Below are 16,629 nucleotides of genomic sequence, written 5' to 3'. Positions count from 1 at the left end.
ACATGAACTATAATTTTTACTGCTAATTATACTTCCCAATTAAACATAGTGTCTCATAGTTTTGCTTTAATCCAAAACGACCAGCAGTACATTGAGTTTGAAGCTTGTCCATAATAATTTCATGAGTAAACATCCCTGTTCTATATCAAACAAACTTATTTTCGTACAGTGACGATGGTAGTTAATGCAAAAAAATAAAAAATAAAAAAATATACATGCAATTATCAGGTCTGTTAGTGTGAACCAAATGTGTTTTTGTCGATCTTGAAGATACAAACCTTGCTTCGGCAGAACTTCTCTTAACACCGATTTCACTTCTGGCATTGTGTCTTCTTGATTAACCTATTGATGTGTAGGAAAATATTTTATTACATCTGTTTTATTGTGCTTTTTTTTTTTGTCAATCGAGTAAAGGCCATAAAAGACAAAATATGACTTTTTATATGACCACTTAAGTGAGCATTATTGTCTTTGGACCGGTTTGATGTGTGCACTGCGACTATTTTCGGCATGCGATGGACACTGCCCTGCAAAATGCATTTGTTAGATATTTAACGTGGCTAAAAAAAATATTTTACGGTGACGTGCGTTGTAACTTGAAAACAACATTGAGCTAGCTGAGCTGACGCTACCATTAGCATGTAGCTAGACTATCTGCATAAAAACTGCTTCATTGTATAACACGGATGGTTTCGGGAAACCCGCTCACAATTTAGGCTTTGGGCTGCATTTAAAAAAAAACAAGCGTTACTCCGCTGCACCAATTACTTTCTAATAATACACTAGGATCTTGGACTACTCACCTTCACTGGGTCGGTTGTCAAGACAACGTTACCACTAGATTACGTCATTTTCTTCCTCGCCTTTTCCACCATACGGGTGTTCTACTGACATCTACAGGCGACATTTAGATGAGTACAAACAAAAGCTCTCGCCGACCTTTGCCCTCAGTTTCTATTTAATAAGGGAAGATTAGGTGCATCGAATGTGTTTTTCTTGTTGATTGTGTGATAATAAACCGTTTTATTAAGGGTAACTTGAGTGTTTTAGTTTGCATCTCTTTGATAGTTGTGTTTTAACGAATGTGTTGAGACAAGTATATTTAGCTATATTTCAAAGACTAGCGATAACATTCAGGTCATTTGAGATAGCTGTGCCATTCGTGGTCAAAGGTTGCATGTGTGATGAGGCAACAATACTCTTCAAGCTCCATAGCCAATGTTAACCAGTGCCCATTTGTAATAGCTCTATATCTGTATAGTTGGAGAATGCCATTTTACCTACTTTTCGTCACCTTTACAAAATATTCAAGTAGGATACTTTTGTAGTGTCAAATCACTGATGTGTTAAAGATTTGTGGCAACAGAGAAAAATACATTGGATCCATAAAATCTTTACAAATTAACAATGTTTTTCTAACAAAAGTGAGTGATTAGCACTGTCTAGAACTGCAAACAATGATAAAAGCTTGTGGTTGCGCCACTACATATGCTGTATCCCAAAAGGTTTATTGCGCTTGCCCACTTTTGACAACGGGAAATGGATGCCACATCCTGGAGAAAACTGAAAAGGTTTATTACAAAAGAAAGTGAATAGGAGTGTGGAAATTATTACAAATGGGGTGAAACTTTTGGTGAGGTTCGTGGCCCATATTTACACAATAAGTATGGATAATTGGGATGCATCATAAACATTTTTGCAAACATTGGAGATGTGAAGCGAAATACAACCATTAATTGTAGAGTAATTTTACCAGCAAACAGTGATGCTGCTTTTGTGCTACTTCTGCTTCTTTTGAGGGATATTGCGCAATGTAAAGCGAGAGTACCTAGAATAAATCTGATTAACAAAGATTTTTTGTTTTAATTATATTGTACAGACTACAGAGACCTCAAGCACAGTGGACATGGACTATGAGTGAATTTCCTGTTCTTGGAAAGCTGCAGAGAATTTCAGTTTTTTTTTAGTTGCAGCCTGTTGTCGCGTCGGCGGCCGCCGAATCCCACTGCGCATGTCCGCTAGTGTTGGCTCGTGAGTGAACAATTCGTTCAAAGGTACGACTCATTTCAGTAAACGAGAGTGAACGAATCACTTCCTACAGTGACTCGTTCTTTTTTCAGTTCATATGACTTCAACCAGTAGGTGTCGGTAATACCCTGGCCGTAAAACAAAACGAAGAAGAAAATGACGTAACTTCCCGTTCACGAACGAGTCGTGAATTGCATTTCCCGTTCGACAACTGAACGGATCTGTGAGTGAACTGCCTTCCATCCCGTGCATCATTCATTGAACAATTCGTTTGAACGAATCTTTTGAGTGAACCGATTCTAAAGATCCAACTCACCTAAAAGAATTGGAATGCACATCACTAATGTCCGCTTTGCAGGCAGGCGAGGCGCAGTTGGTGTCGAAAAACGCGATTGGTCAGTGCGGGAATGACGCAGTTTGGTAGCCGTGAGGGCGGGGCTGGGGAGCCGAGCAGCACCAGTGTTGCTTGGAAAAGAGGAGGAAGCAGCGAGGATGGCGGAGTCACACCTCTGAAGGTAAAACACTATATTATCAGATTTACACTTGACATTTCACACACGGTTTTCCCTGTCACGCAGGTCCAGAGACTGTACACTAACCAAGCTTTTAATCAAACCAACGTAACGCTCGAGTGTCATTTTACTGTAACAAATACAAACGCACTCTTTTGTTCAGCTTCGGAATGGCCGCTGTTTTAGGAGTGTTTTCTTTTCTGTTTTTTCTCTTTCTTCGGCGAACACTCAACACAGGAACCGTTCGGATGCTCTACTAAAGAGGAGTCCGCGCTCTATTTGTCGTCATTGCCTCTTGCGTCAAGATGTCGCTTGCTTCCGTGGCTCTTGGTGTTGGGTGTCTACCCAGCGACCGATGGCCCTCAGCTGGCCTCAGCGGAGGCTTCGCTTCTCCGGTCCAAGTCGTGGCTGGCGAGCGGTTTCGCGTCAGCCAGCCGCTTCGTTTGGGCCTACGTACCGCGAGCTCAATTTGAGACAAACATCATCGCTAGCAGTTAATGGCAAACATGAGACGTTTGCCACCTCACCAAATACGCGATCGCTCCTAAATTTGTTTTAATGCATCTAACTGCAGCGGTTTGTTTTGGACTTGTTACATGTCTTGGAATTCGGTTAGCTCCAGATGCTAACCTGCTGGCTCGCTGACGTTAGCAAGTTAGCACTCTGCAACACTGACGTTTGCTGTTCACGTTTAGCTTACTTGCTTTTATTTCCTGTGTCGTTATCAGTGACTTATTCCAATATTTTCCCTCTTTATGGGGTTCTCCAAAATGTTTTTTTGTTCATGAATTTGTTGATCATCACCCACGCAATCAAAACTGTGTCTTACGAGATGTTTCGCAACACTTACCACAAGCCCACGTAACCCAAATAATTACGTCAAATTGTATGTGTTAGACATGAGACAACGTGCTCAAGATATTGCATGCACAAGAAATAATCTAGAAAAGTGTGATGACATGCATGACTGCTAAGGATTTGTCATTAGCGCAGTCACCGTCCAGAGTTAGTCCAATTAACTATCGAATGGTTTGTCGATGTCAGCAACACAGAAATTGTAATTTCTCAACCAATGCAGTCATGCTTTATCTGACTAAAATCCAAACCAACTGCATGCTGGTGTACCTGACCGCAATACATTAATCAGTGCTATGCTAGATTACCCTTGTTAACTGAAAATTTTAACCAGCGATGGCATTATGTGCCCCAAAATGTCATTTTGATGCTAATTTAAAAAAAATGTTTTTTTTGTATCAAATCTGTTTTTTCAGAGATTTTAATTTTTGTTTTGTTTGATCTATAAAAGCGTGCTCTATATGGATTTCGCTCTGTTTCAGAATCGCTCAGAAACACATTCTACAAAAAGGCAATTTTTTTGCTGCCACAAGGAAACCTAACTCATTTTCTCTGGAACCCATCATACGATTTTCAAAATTCACTGTATTTGTTCTGTGGTTGTAGGGGCCATTCTCTGCATGCAGACCACATTTAGCATTCTGAAAGACAGTCATTTCTGGAAACTCTTGTCACATTTCTACTTGTAATTCTCTGTGTCCTTGGACTACCCTTTAAGCCTTTTTTAATCCATAAAAAAAGCCTCATTAGACATTTGGCGATGGTGTGTAGCACGCTATGTTATTGTTAATGGGCCTGCTCTCCAGCTTGGTTGAAAAGCTACCACATTGTCATTTGTCCTTTTTATTTACATAGAACAAGAGCTCAAACAATTTTCTAATTTGTCAGCATCTTTTTAGTGACAGCCAAATTTATTTATTTATTATTTGGGACTAGCAACAACTACACTACAATATATATCCCCCTCCTCTCCTACGTGGAAGAAGAAAACCAAACTGAGGGTATTTATTACAACAGGTTCTGCGCTGTCAGTTAAGAAGACTAGTTAAACACATTGTAAATATGACATTAATCGGGATTTGGATGGGAGCAATAGTTTTAAGTTGGTAATACAAGGGTCCTTTCTGTCACAGTGGAATCTCAGCCATCCAATGCCTTTTCAGCTTGGAAAATTTGGTGCTCAAGCAAATGTTTCAGGAAAATGTGCTTTACATGCCACGCATACTTTGGACATTGGACGGTCAAATTGTAACGTCAGCATATTCTGCAAGCTGTTTGTCCTCCACAGTTGTAGACTCTGGCTCCGTGCAAGTACTTTTGACTGGCGTTAGTTCAGTCTTATGCCAATTGGAGATTTTATTTGGGTGGACTTCTACTGCCTGTTTTTGTTCCCGATCCCATTGGCTTGATAGGACGCTCAGCTGGAGCTGGTGTTGACCAGCTTGTTTTTGTTGAAAACAAAGTACTTTTGATGTGAATATTTTGTGTATGACTGTTGTTGTGCATTTTTCCGTGTTTTCTTTGAGCACTGGGTGAGTTAAATGTCAAAAGAGGAGCTTTGGCGGTGAATTTTTACTTTGGTACCATACCTGCATAAAATATCTCAATATTGATAAAAAATGTGAAATCATAGATGACTGCTAAATAACTTAGGTCGCAACCCTTGATTGCTTGATGCGTGTTAAAAAGATAATAACGTATTAGTAATTTGCACATTTCATCTTGCCCAAAACAACATGAATCTAACAGTAACTCGTATGCTGTGTGCAATGTCAAAGCATGTTCTCATGATGCTGGGAAAAGGAACCCTAACCATAAAAGGAAGTTTCTTGTTCAGTTTGGACTGGATGACAATGGGGGGATCTGGCATTTCTCTTTTTAGGTTCAGTATTTTACACAGGGACAGACACACCTGCCTCAAAGCGCGCAGTACACGTTAGCCCTTTGATTGATGATTTAATGTTTATTTTCTGAAAGGGTCTGTTAAACTTTGGGCTATGTAAGGGGTGTTGTGGTTTCCCCTGAAGGTCATACGACCTCTTGTTATGGGGGCTCGATGCTTTGAAGGCCACTTCTAAAGATTAGTCTCCGCAATGGTAACCTTTACACTTGGTTCTGATCCTCATCCAAACATGTCTCTCTCTTTGCCGCGGCTTAGCATATACCAAGCAGCTTTATTCACTCTCTGAGACTAAACGAACACAGTCCACCACAAACACCAGCAACCTACACTTCATGTTACAGATGACGTACTGACAATTAGAAATAGCAAAATGCAAGTTGAGGTGGGGCTCCAGGCATCTGTAATGTCAACAACCGCTGAGTTATGTTTATTTAGTCACAGAAAGGTGACGTGAGAGTCAACAGATTTGCTTTGACTGTTACAACTTCCATTTGTGTGCTCATTGTTATGTACTGACACCTCATCAAACCTGTCAGAAGAACAATTTTGTTTTTAAATGTTTCTCATTCAGGCAGTTATACACCATACTTAGATTTGGGCAACAGAATAATGCACTAAAAACAACACATGTATATATATATATATATATATACACATATTTTTTTTTAATCTGACAATTGTACTCGTTCGCTGTCCCACGTTCGGTATATTTCAAGATTTTCTGAATTAAGTATAATTGTTTTTTTGAATTTGTAAAGAGAATGTACTTTTTTGTTAGCTTCAGTGAAAAAATATAGCTCCAGTATATGTGACTGACTGAGCAAGATATTTTGACTTGACTTAGGACTTGCTTTGAACTAAGTAATGACTTGACCCAACTTGCTTGAATTTTGTGGCAGCTCGTCTTGTTTGATTCCCCCCCGTCCCTCCCCTTTCTACCACACAGTATGTGTTAACTTGGGACTTGCTTGAAACGTGACTATTATGACTTTAGAGTGACTCAAATTGCTCATAACAAATTCCGTCTGCATTTCTAAAGAATCCAGTGAAGGGATATTGCCGTGACTGTGTGTGCTTTCATACAGCAACAAAGCATTCTACAAACAGATAAAAAGATGTGCAACCGTAATAGGTCATTAGTGTCTGAAAAGTGCTCGTCGTACAGGTAGAATTCCTTTAAGTGGAACAGGCCAGCAGAGTTGTGAACCTTCCCACTTCACGCTTGACTTTCCAACTTTCCCTTACACAGAGGCTATGCTTAATTTGAACTATTGAACAGCAAAAGCTCAAACTCACTGCTAATTGTTGCGTTTTTCTTCAACAGAGGGATTACAAAGACCTTGATGCCCCTTTGAGCCTGAAAGAATTCCACAAGTTTTACCTAAAAGTCCCGCGATTGTATGCAGCTTCAACGCTTGAGAATGTGGCCCACGGACGCCCCAGTCCAGATTCTGCAACAGAGTTTTTGCTCACTGGCATTTTAACCAAGGAACAACATTTTAAAAGTGTTATAAAACCTTCTTTTCCCTAGGAGAATAAGAAGTGTGCGCTCCTGCAGAGTGATGTTCTCTTTAAAAACCTGCTCAATTTTCCGCATCCCCTTTTCCCCCTGAATAAGTAACTTGACAAGAAACTCATGAGCAACTCTGCAGGACACCCGATAACGTCGACATGAGTAGTACTTTAGGCAAAGAAAAAGATTCAAAAGAAAAGGACCATAAGAGCGGTTTGGGTGGCAAAGAAAGGGAAAAGGAGGCCAAGGCTCTTGCGGGTCCACTTAAGGATGGGGGCAAAGAAACCAAGACCAAAGGGAAAGAAACCAAAGAAGGTAAGAAGGACACCAGCAGCTCAACACCGGGTGTTGCCTTCTCAGTTGACAATACGATCAAGCGGCCAAACCCAGCACCAGGTACACGCAAGAAGTCCAGCAATGCCGAGGTGATTAAGGAGCTTAACAAGTGCCGGGAGGAAAATTCCATGAGACTGGATCTCTCCAAGCGGTCTATTCACATGTTGCCCACCTCCATCAAGGAGCTGACACAGCTGGCTGAACTCTACCTATACAGCAACAAGCTCCAGAGCCTACCGTCTGAAGTGGGTTGCCTCTCAGGCCTGATCACTTTGGCCTTAAACGAGAACTCCTTGACCAGCTTGCCCGACTCACTGGACTCCCTTAAAAATCTTCGTATGCTTGATCTCCGGCACAACAAGCTGAGGGAGATCCCGCCAGTGGTCTACCGACTGACGTCGCTGGGCATACTCTATCTACGCTTCAACCGCATCACCACGGTTGAGAAAGACATCCGGAACCTTTCCAAGCTCACGATGGTCAGCATCCGGGAGAACAAGATCAAGCAGCTTCCCGCAGAAATAGGTGGGTCCAACGTGGATGGCCTTTTCTTTCTAGATCAAGTCGCCTGTTGCAGTGTTTACGTATTGACGCAGGGCCGCTGTTCTTTGTTTATTCTTTTTCCAGGGGAACTTCGCAACCTCGGTACTCTGGATGTTGCCCATAATCAGTTGGAGCACTTACCGAAGGAGATTGGGAATTGCACACAAATAACCAACCTAGATTTGCAGCACAATGAGCTCTTAGACCTCCCAGAGACTATAGGTATGCCGTTTACAAATCACCATTGCATTGTCTGTGATGTTAATAGGAAATCTTTCGTTTCAGGAAACCTTGCCAGCATAAACCGCCTGGGTTTGAGATACAATAGATTGTCAGCCATCCCCAGATCATTAGCCAAATGTCGAGAACTGGAAGAGCTAAATCTTGAAAACAATAACATTTCAGTGTTACCAGAGGTAAGTAGAAACTGTAACTTGGTCAGCAAAAAGCATGTTTTTCCAAATGTTTTTTTACGAAAGCAATATCGATGATATAGTTGCATTTACCTTCATTCATTGTTCATGTAATGTAAGTTTAGCAAACTAATACTCTCTTGGAGCACATACATTAGAGTTGACCAACCAACAAAGGATGTCCAGTTCAAATGAAAGCTACTTACAGCTTCTTTTTGATCACAATTGGCTTCTGTTGTTCTTCTGTTTCTAATTAATCAGGGTCTCCTGTCGAGTTTGGTCAAACTGACCAGCCTGACACTAGCAAGGAACTGCTTCCAGTCATACCCTGTGGGTGGACCATCCCAGTTCTCAACCATCGACTCGCTCAACATGGAGCACAACCGCATAAACAAGATCCCTTTTGGAATCTTCCTCAAGGCCAATGTTTTAACCAAGCTTAACATGAAGGTACATGTTTTGAAATCGCCTTCAATTCCTTTCAGCATGACCAATTTACTGTGCCCACAGCGCCTGATGTCAGGTTCTGTTTTATAGACGTAATAGGTAATAACTACCCCAAGATCTTTTACTCTTTTAGTTTTTCTTCGTTAGAAAGTCATAAAACACTATAGATTCTATTGAACCTTCTAGAGTGGGGAATAAAACTTAGACTCATAAGTATCAATTCCATATATTCAATTCACAAGTTGTGTGAAATGTAAATCTAGTGGAAAGTCCCCAGTCTTGTTTTTTTTTTCAGTATTTTGTGAGGCTTGGTTGCATGTTAAGACAGAGTTACTGTACTCACGACTAGATTTTTGGGGAGATATTGTTTACAGACCCATCGGCAGTGGGTGCCATTTGAATTCAAGTCTGTAAGAACTGATTCTGGTGTCGGCTAACGGATTCTTGTAATGACCCTCTCAGATGTCTCGCATTTATCTTATAAATGCACGCCATTGTATTCCACAGGACAACCAGTTAACTTCTCTGCCGTTGGACTTTGGCACATGGGCCAGCATGGTGGAGCTAAACCTAGCCACCAATCAGCTGACGAAGATATCAGAGGATATCTGCCGTCTGGTGTCTCTAGAGGTAAGCCCTAGATGCACTCAGTGCCGCAGCTAATGATTTGAGTTCCAGCCAAAAAAGGCTTTATACGTGTCAAAAAACATGTTTATGGCCTATTTGAAACTTGATTTGAAAAAGGTGTGTTAAACAAATGTTAAATATAAAGGGTAAGAGGGGTTTCCATTGGCTTCAGTAGCCAAGAGACTATGCTCACTCAGAAGAGAGCAGGGGCATTGGCGTTGCTAGGATTTTTTCCATGGGTGGGGAGCAAGGAGGTCCGACCCGCACAATTCATTTTTTGTTCCATTTCTGACGGTAGGTGGGAATATTTAATAATAATAATAATAATACAGAAAAAAGCATATTCAGAAAATACCCAAAAATCAATTCTGTGGTCCTGGGGGTCCAAACATATTTCAGGGCGGTAGTTCCCCCCACCCCCTCTAGCTTTGCCACTGCACAGAAGTAGATTGAGTCATCTGTACAGCTCTAAATTCCATGAGTAAATTGTATTTGACACTTTCTTCCTGGTTTGCAGGTATTAATTTTGTCCAATAATCTTCTGAAGAAGTTACCACATGGTATCGGCAATTTGAGAAAGCTTCGGGAGCTTGATTTGGAGGAAAACAAGTTGGAATGTCTCCCAAATGAAATTGCATATCTCAAGGATTTACAGGCAAGTTTTGCAAACAAACGGTTCTGTTTGAGTAGCATTCACACGCGACCTTGAGTCTCTTAGTCTTTTCTACTTTGTAACTGTCCTGCACTCTAAATCCATTAGAAATTGGTGTTGACAAATAACCAGCTGACAACATTACCCAGAGGCATTGGCCACCTTACCAACTTGACTCATCTGGGGTTGGGGGAGAACCTGCTGCAACATCTCCCCGAGGAGATTGGTAAACATTTCATTTTCTTTCTTTTATGTTTAGGTTGCCACTCCATGCAACTTTTTTTGCCACCTTGTAGATTTCAGTGTGACACCCTTGATTAACAATAGTTAACCAGAAGGTTTCAAGATCTTAACAGTCCACAATTTGTCCCACTTTTGACCCCTCCGCTGGTTGATTGGGCGTGGTGAGCCCTGTTACTGTTGAGTTTAAGGTAAAACAAGATTAACAAGGGGGAGGCGGGAGCTATGGCTAGTAGTGGCTTGAGATACACTTAGTGGACTTGGCGGAAGACATGTCTGTGTCTTTTGGGGCTTAAGGCTTTTACCCTGGTCTGTTGTTGTCGAAATTTTCTTTCTAAAACAAAAGTGAAATATGAATTCACTTGGACAGAATGTTGACGGATAAATATTAGTTTTATGGCTACGCTCTATTGTTAGTCATTGGCTTACTGGCGCTCCTTTACTGCCAATGTGGCTCCGTTAAAGGGAATAGTCAAGTGGCGTCCGAAGCTCTATTGATTTATTTGTACTTAGCAGTGGCAAAGCCATTTGCAAAATCCACTGTTCAGTTTTGTTATCAGGATTTTTGCTTCGAACTATGGTTACTGTTAGAAACATCAGTGACATCTTGTATCATGAGCTTAAAAGTGCAATAACGAGGCAGACATTTGATATGTTGTGACATTCAAAGTACTTAGTTGAGATTCTGGCTGCAAAAAAGGAGACATTACTAGCTCCAACACTCTTTTCATTTACTGTATATGCAACAAACAAATGCTTTAAACAAGTAGGGGCGGGCCTGTAAAATGGAGCTTTCTGTCAAACAGAAAGCCTTCTGTAAAGAGTTGCTGCAATTGTTGCAGTTATACATAACATTAGTTGAAATCACACCAGCACACTTTGGTCAACAAATTTCCATTTTGGTGAGGCGTGTTGTTTTTGCAATTTGCAGTTTAGCATACCTTTGGAAAGTATTTTTTTATTATGGTTGTGACTTATAATAAAAGATTGCTGTCATAAAGCACTAAACAGTCAGTACGTGAAACAAATTCCTGCCGCTCCTAGAATGTGGCCGTCTGCTTCTTGGCAGCTATCCTGACCAGTTTTCTTCTCATCTTGTCATTAATTTTGGATGCACGTCCAGTTCTTTGTCATTTGGTTGTTGTGCCAGATTTTCTCCACTTGATGACGACGGTGTTGAATGTGTTCCATGATACGTATATGTAATGTTGGTTTGAAACTAAGGCCCATTCTAGTAATCAGCGACCCTGCCCATTACTTTGTTAATGTATCCATGAGTCGTACTAGAAACATTTTTTCATTTCCATCTCTTTATCACAAAAGAGGACATTATTTGAAATCGACAATTCAGAAAATGCACAAAAATAGTTAATGATTCAGTTACTGGTTTGGTCAAAATAAAAGCAAACATTTGCAAACAGGTTAAATGGAACAAGATCTCTAAATAACTGATTCTCAAAAATAGTTCTTGATTACTTGTGGATTAATTATTGTACCTCCAATTTAATGCCTTTTAAATGTGAACAATAAGATTCCTCTGCCGTAAAAGCCTTCTGCAGGCACTTGCTTTAGCAGGAAGATGTGACTGCAAATACGTCAGAAAAATTCTACTAGAACATCTGAACTTTGTTTGGTATTAGTCTTTTTTGATGGTGTCCTGTGTGCTTACTTCTGTTTATTAGGAGTTCGAAAGTCTGGTTAATTTTGAACACAGCCACATACCAAGTTATGTGGGTGTGCATACGTATATAAAACTGCATAATCTCAGATTGTTTTTCTTTTTATTCCACCATTTTGTTTTAAAATTATGTTGTACATGTTATGTGTCCAATTTATGGTGGAAAAAGTAAAGTGATTTATCAAACAAATCTGGCATTTGAATACCTTACTTTTTGTATTTATTTTTTTATTTTATTTTTTACATTGACTGAATATACAGGTAAAACCCTGGCATGTTAGAATGTAGTGACAAGAAAAGTCTTGACGTTCACACTGGCAGTTGATTTCCACTTTTATTGCTATTATTTATTATGATTATTTTGTGGTTTATTTTCCTTTTTGCCCCGGTAAATTGCACAGATTCAGATCTATGTTAACATGAAGGCTTCCATTGGTTTTCCTCCTCAGGCACACTGGAGAACCTGGAGGAATTGTACCTCAACGACAACCCCAATCTGCACAGCCTGCCCTTTGAGCTGGCCCTGTGCAGCAAGCTGTCCATTATGAGCATCGAAAACTGTCCCCTCAGCCACCTGCCGCCCCAGATTGTGGCCGGGGGCCCCTCCTTTATCATCCAGTTCCTCAAGATGCAGGGACCGTACCGTGCCATAGTCTGAGGACAGTGCCCACACACATGCCTGCCCGCCCACCCCATTCCGTGTATCATACACTGTTAAGAAGTCAAGGCATCAGTGTCGGTTGGGAAGGAAGCAGAGGAGATGGACGCAGAAGGAGACTTTCTCTCACCATTTTTGTGCAGACAAAAAGAGACGCGTTTGAGACTCTGCATTGCTCCACTTAATAACAATTATTCTTGGACCCCCTCGTCACTCACGCTCATCTTCCCATTCCGAATTGTACGGGAGGAAAATATTCCCATCTCTTTGCCAAAACTGAAGATAGTACATGAATTTCTATATTGAGTAACTGTGAGCTAAGTGGCAAGTCTTTGAATCATATAAAGCGTGCTCCCATTGCCAATGTACGTATTTACAGTAATTACAAGAATCTACTATGTGAGCGAGGATACAGCTACCGTAATTTTCGGACTATAAGTCGCACCGGAGTATAAGTCGCACCAGCCATAAAATGCCCCAAAAAGTGAAAAAAAAACATGTATATGTATATAAGTCGCTCCTGAGTATAAGTCGCCCCCCCCCAAACTATGAAAGAAAAAAAACGCGACTTATAGTCCGAAAATTACGGTATATGCAAAAACAAACAAAACAAGTCTTTGGGTCGTAACATTTACTGCTGCTGCCATAATTTAAAGGTGTCCTTTTTCTTTTGTATTTAGACATCAACCTCACTCTCTTGTGATGATTACTTGTGTTAATTACTTCTTGACCACAGAGAACAAAGGTCTAATGATGGCGTGTTTATACTTTTTTTTTGTACTTTATCCTTGTTTATTTTCTTGTCTGTCTTTTTTTCAACAATTTTTTGAAAATCTTTTTTTTTTTTTTAAACTGTGCCTATGTTTAGAGTGATCCAGTGGTTCATTTCTAAACACTATTGAACATGAGAATACAAAGACGTAAATTATTTCAAAATGTTCTTTTCATTACTGCTGTTTTCACCTTGGTGTTGCTATTGGATGAATCTATTTCAGCGCCATCATCGGTTATGAAATAGGGCAATTGGAGATTTTTTTTTTCTTGTAAGAAATAGCAGCAGTAGTTGTCAAATGCATAGCTAGTAGTCATGTATACATATGAGAAATACCAATCAAACAAAGCAAGTTGGACTTCTTTTCAGTGTGGGTGGTGCCGTGTGACTCCGCCCCCACCTGTTGTCTTGTGATCAAAAGAAACAGGTGATGGGATAAATGATAGGAGATGTTTTTATATAATGTATAAATTCTGGTTGTTGCCTTGAGTGCAATTTTAGTTTTGTTTACTTGTTTGATATTCTCTTCAGTGTTGGGCTGCATAGCTGTCATCCTCTCGATCATCGACCAACATATCAAACATTTTTAAAGGACTTCACTTGGCAAGTGTATCAGAGCCTCAAAAAAAAAGGTTTGATAATAAAACATTGGTAGGTAATCCCTTGACACCTTTATATATATACATATATATGTATGTGTATATATATATATATATATGTATGTATACGTGTATATATATATATATATATATATATATATATTATCCTTAATTTGTATCATTAGAAAAAGTTCCCGTCTAATTTAATTTGTTTTTAATATGATATTTTGTCCCACACTGTCCCAGTAATGCTGCTGCTCTTATGCACTTTTTTGGAATAAAAACATTGGCATCCTCTGTTTAACACAAACGCAGTAGCCTCTCATCGGTTATTTTTCAATGGGGGCATTTTCTTTCATTAAGAAGTAATTGATCTGTAAGTTTATCTTGGAAGTTTGCATCACTTGGAAAGAATTGTGTTTTGCAGGCTTAGAGTAACAATTGACTTGTCTTTTGAGGAGGTTTTATCCGGTCAATGTTAAAAGGAACTTACTCTCGTGAACTGTAAAAGTTTGCATATCCTGCTTCTTTCTTCATGGCGAGTGAAATGCTCAGCGTTTTTATTTTATATCATTGAATGTTTTCTTTTCTAAATACGTGTATTCACTTAGTATTATTTCAAGTGACTGTACATTAAAAAAATGCCAACAATGGTAATCAAACCTAAAATTTTGTACATGTGATGAATCCTAGTACTACACATAAACTTCCATATCACTCGTACATTGAATCAAACTGAAATGTGTGGTTGTCCCTAAACACCATGAGGTGTGAAAATACTCTAATAATACACTAATGCTCAATATAATGTCAAAGCATTGTGAAGTCATCATGTTAATCCTTATATACATTGATAGGCTGTCTTAATTGTTCGTGTTTATTATGCTGTTCTTAAGGGTACTTGACAAACATCTAGATGTAGTTGTTCCTTTTCCTCTGTAGTAATTGCTTTTACTAAATTCATTCATGCTAAATTCATCTTTAAATATATATTGCATATATATATATATATATATATATATATATATATATATATATATATATGGTATGGTTTTCTGGGGATTACCAAACTCCACCACAATCAGGACTAGATGGTAAAGTCAAAACGGACTAGACTGGCACAGACTTGATCATAATAGTCCGAGCAAGATAAAAGTGGCAGATTCAATTTCCAATGCACTTCACATTTTATGTGTTCTTTCAAATGACCTTGACAAGAGTTGTAGACCAGTTAGTAAGGTGCTCATACTGTATGTGTAATGATGCATTTGTTTTGACTGTCCCTCTTGTTCATACCGACCATTCAATGGTCCCTTCCCAATATGTAATTTATCGTTAAAGATGGCAGGGGAGAGGCCTGGTGTTCTTTTTACAAGGCTTTAGATCATATTACCAGCAAGTGTCAGCAGGCATTACAGAGTAGTGGCCAAACTGCCGTTTGATTGCATTTTAGAAGCACAAGAAGAAATACCGGCCCCACAATTTGTGGTCCTGCACTGCAAAATGGAGCAGCACTTTTCCCAACATGCCTGGGGGCAGTGAAGGAAAAACCTACAAAGCATTTTCAAGTTAGTGTTTTTTTTCCCCCTCATTATAATGTGTTAAGTTAGTCTCAAATATTTGCTGGAAATTGCATGTCACAGAATATTTTAAGCATTATGTGATGATGATTATGTACACATTTACAAGCAGTCAACCTCTGTAGGGAGATGCTAAGGGCCCGTGAACTCTAGGGGGCGCCAAAAATTTGATAAAAATTTACCATCAATATAATTCAAAATATTCGACTCAAAATTTTATATTTATAATAACTCCAAAATTCAAGTTAAAATGAAAGAAAACTAAATTGATATGATCAAAAGAGTGCAGAGGAGGAAGGTGAAATAATTTTTTAAACCAGCATTACTGTCCACAAGAGGAGTAACAGCAGCAGCATATGCACTGTTCAATGATTGTAATTTTTGGTAAAACTTAAAAAAAAAAAAAAGACCAATACGCCCCCCCACACACACACACATACACAAATATATACACCGTGTGTGTTGTAAAATTATATAAAAACACAAAGAATATATGATGGTTTAAGTTAGTGAGTCAAATAATGAAACATGAGGTTAATTCTGTACAAGGCTACCCCCTACTGGTCAATTTAGGGACTCATTAAAAAATAATTTAAAAAAATTACATGTCCCCACAGATTGCTGTTTGAGGATGACGCTGCCTGGAAGGCACTTGGAGGAGACGACAGATGTCACTGTATCACTTCATCTGTACCTCCATGCATCAAGCAGCGTCACACCAGACGGATATTTATCCCAAAATAGTGAGTGCATGTCAGCTGCTCCCAGGCACGTGTGATAGCCTGCAATGAAGCTAAAATACTGGCAGTATTATTATACAATATATTCATTTTCCTTAGTCCCTGTCGACATATAGGGTTGAGCTGGTGAGCGGCAGGAGCCCATACCAGCTGCCATGGGAGGAGGCAAGAGTGTACCCTGGAAAGGCCCCCTGCAGCGAATCACAGGGCGCATATGCTGTGCACCAGGCACTGTTTTGTGAGCCACAAGGAAATTATCACTGCAAAACCATCCATCCATTTTCTATTCAGTGTATCTTCATTTGGGCCGCATTAGAGCAGCGGTCTATCCCAGCTGTCTTTTGAGTGAGTACAACCTAGGCCGATCACCAGCCGTGTATGTTGTCAATTGATAACCAACAATTAACGTTCACATTGACAATTATTTGCAATTTTCAACTCCATAGTGACCTATCATGCATGTTTTTGGAATGTGGCAGGAATTCAGCCCGGCCAAACTAATATACTCATGTTCAAAACTGTTAGCACTTCAT

At 39.6% G+C, this 16,629-nt stretch overlaps 1 protein-coding gene across 1 annotated transcript; it reads left to right on the top strand.

The window, feature by feature from the left end:
- The first annotated feature begins 2,387 nt into the window (after nucleotides 1–2,387).
- shoc2 (SHOC2 leucine rich repeat scaffold protein) lies at nucleotides 2,388–14,445 on the top strand. The gene is made up of 9 exons (XM_061274493.1): nucleotides 2,388–2,543; nucleotides 6,623–7,672; nucleotides 7,775–7,912; nucleotides 7,976–8,106; nucleotides 8,365–8,553; nucleotides 9,058–9,180; nucleotides 9,695–9,832; nucleotides 9,938–10,055; nucleotides 12,197–14,445. Exons 2-9 carry the CDS (start codon nucleotides 6,970–6,972, stop codon nucleotides 12,403–12,405), a joined length of 1,749 nt encoding a protein of 582 aa, XP_061130477.1. The 5' UTR covers nucleotides 2,388–2,543; nucleotides 6,623–6,969; the 3' UTR covers nucleotides 12,406–14,445.
- The last annotated feature ends 2,184 nt before the right edge of the window (nucleotides 14,446–16,629 follow it).

Source organism: Syngnathus typhle, linkage group LG3, assembly GCF_033458585.1.
Source record: "Syngnathus typhle isolate RoL2023-S1 ecotype Sweden linkage group LG3, RoL_Styp_1.0, whole genome shotgun sequence".
NCBI classification, from domain to species: Eukaryota; Metazoa; Chordata; class Actinopteri; order Syngnathiformes; family Syngnathidae; genus Syngnathus; species Syngnathus typhle.
The sequence above is the reverse complement of the archived record's forward strand: the minus strand, read 5'-3'. Positions and strand labels throughout refer to the sequence as shown.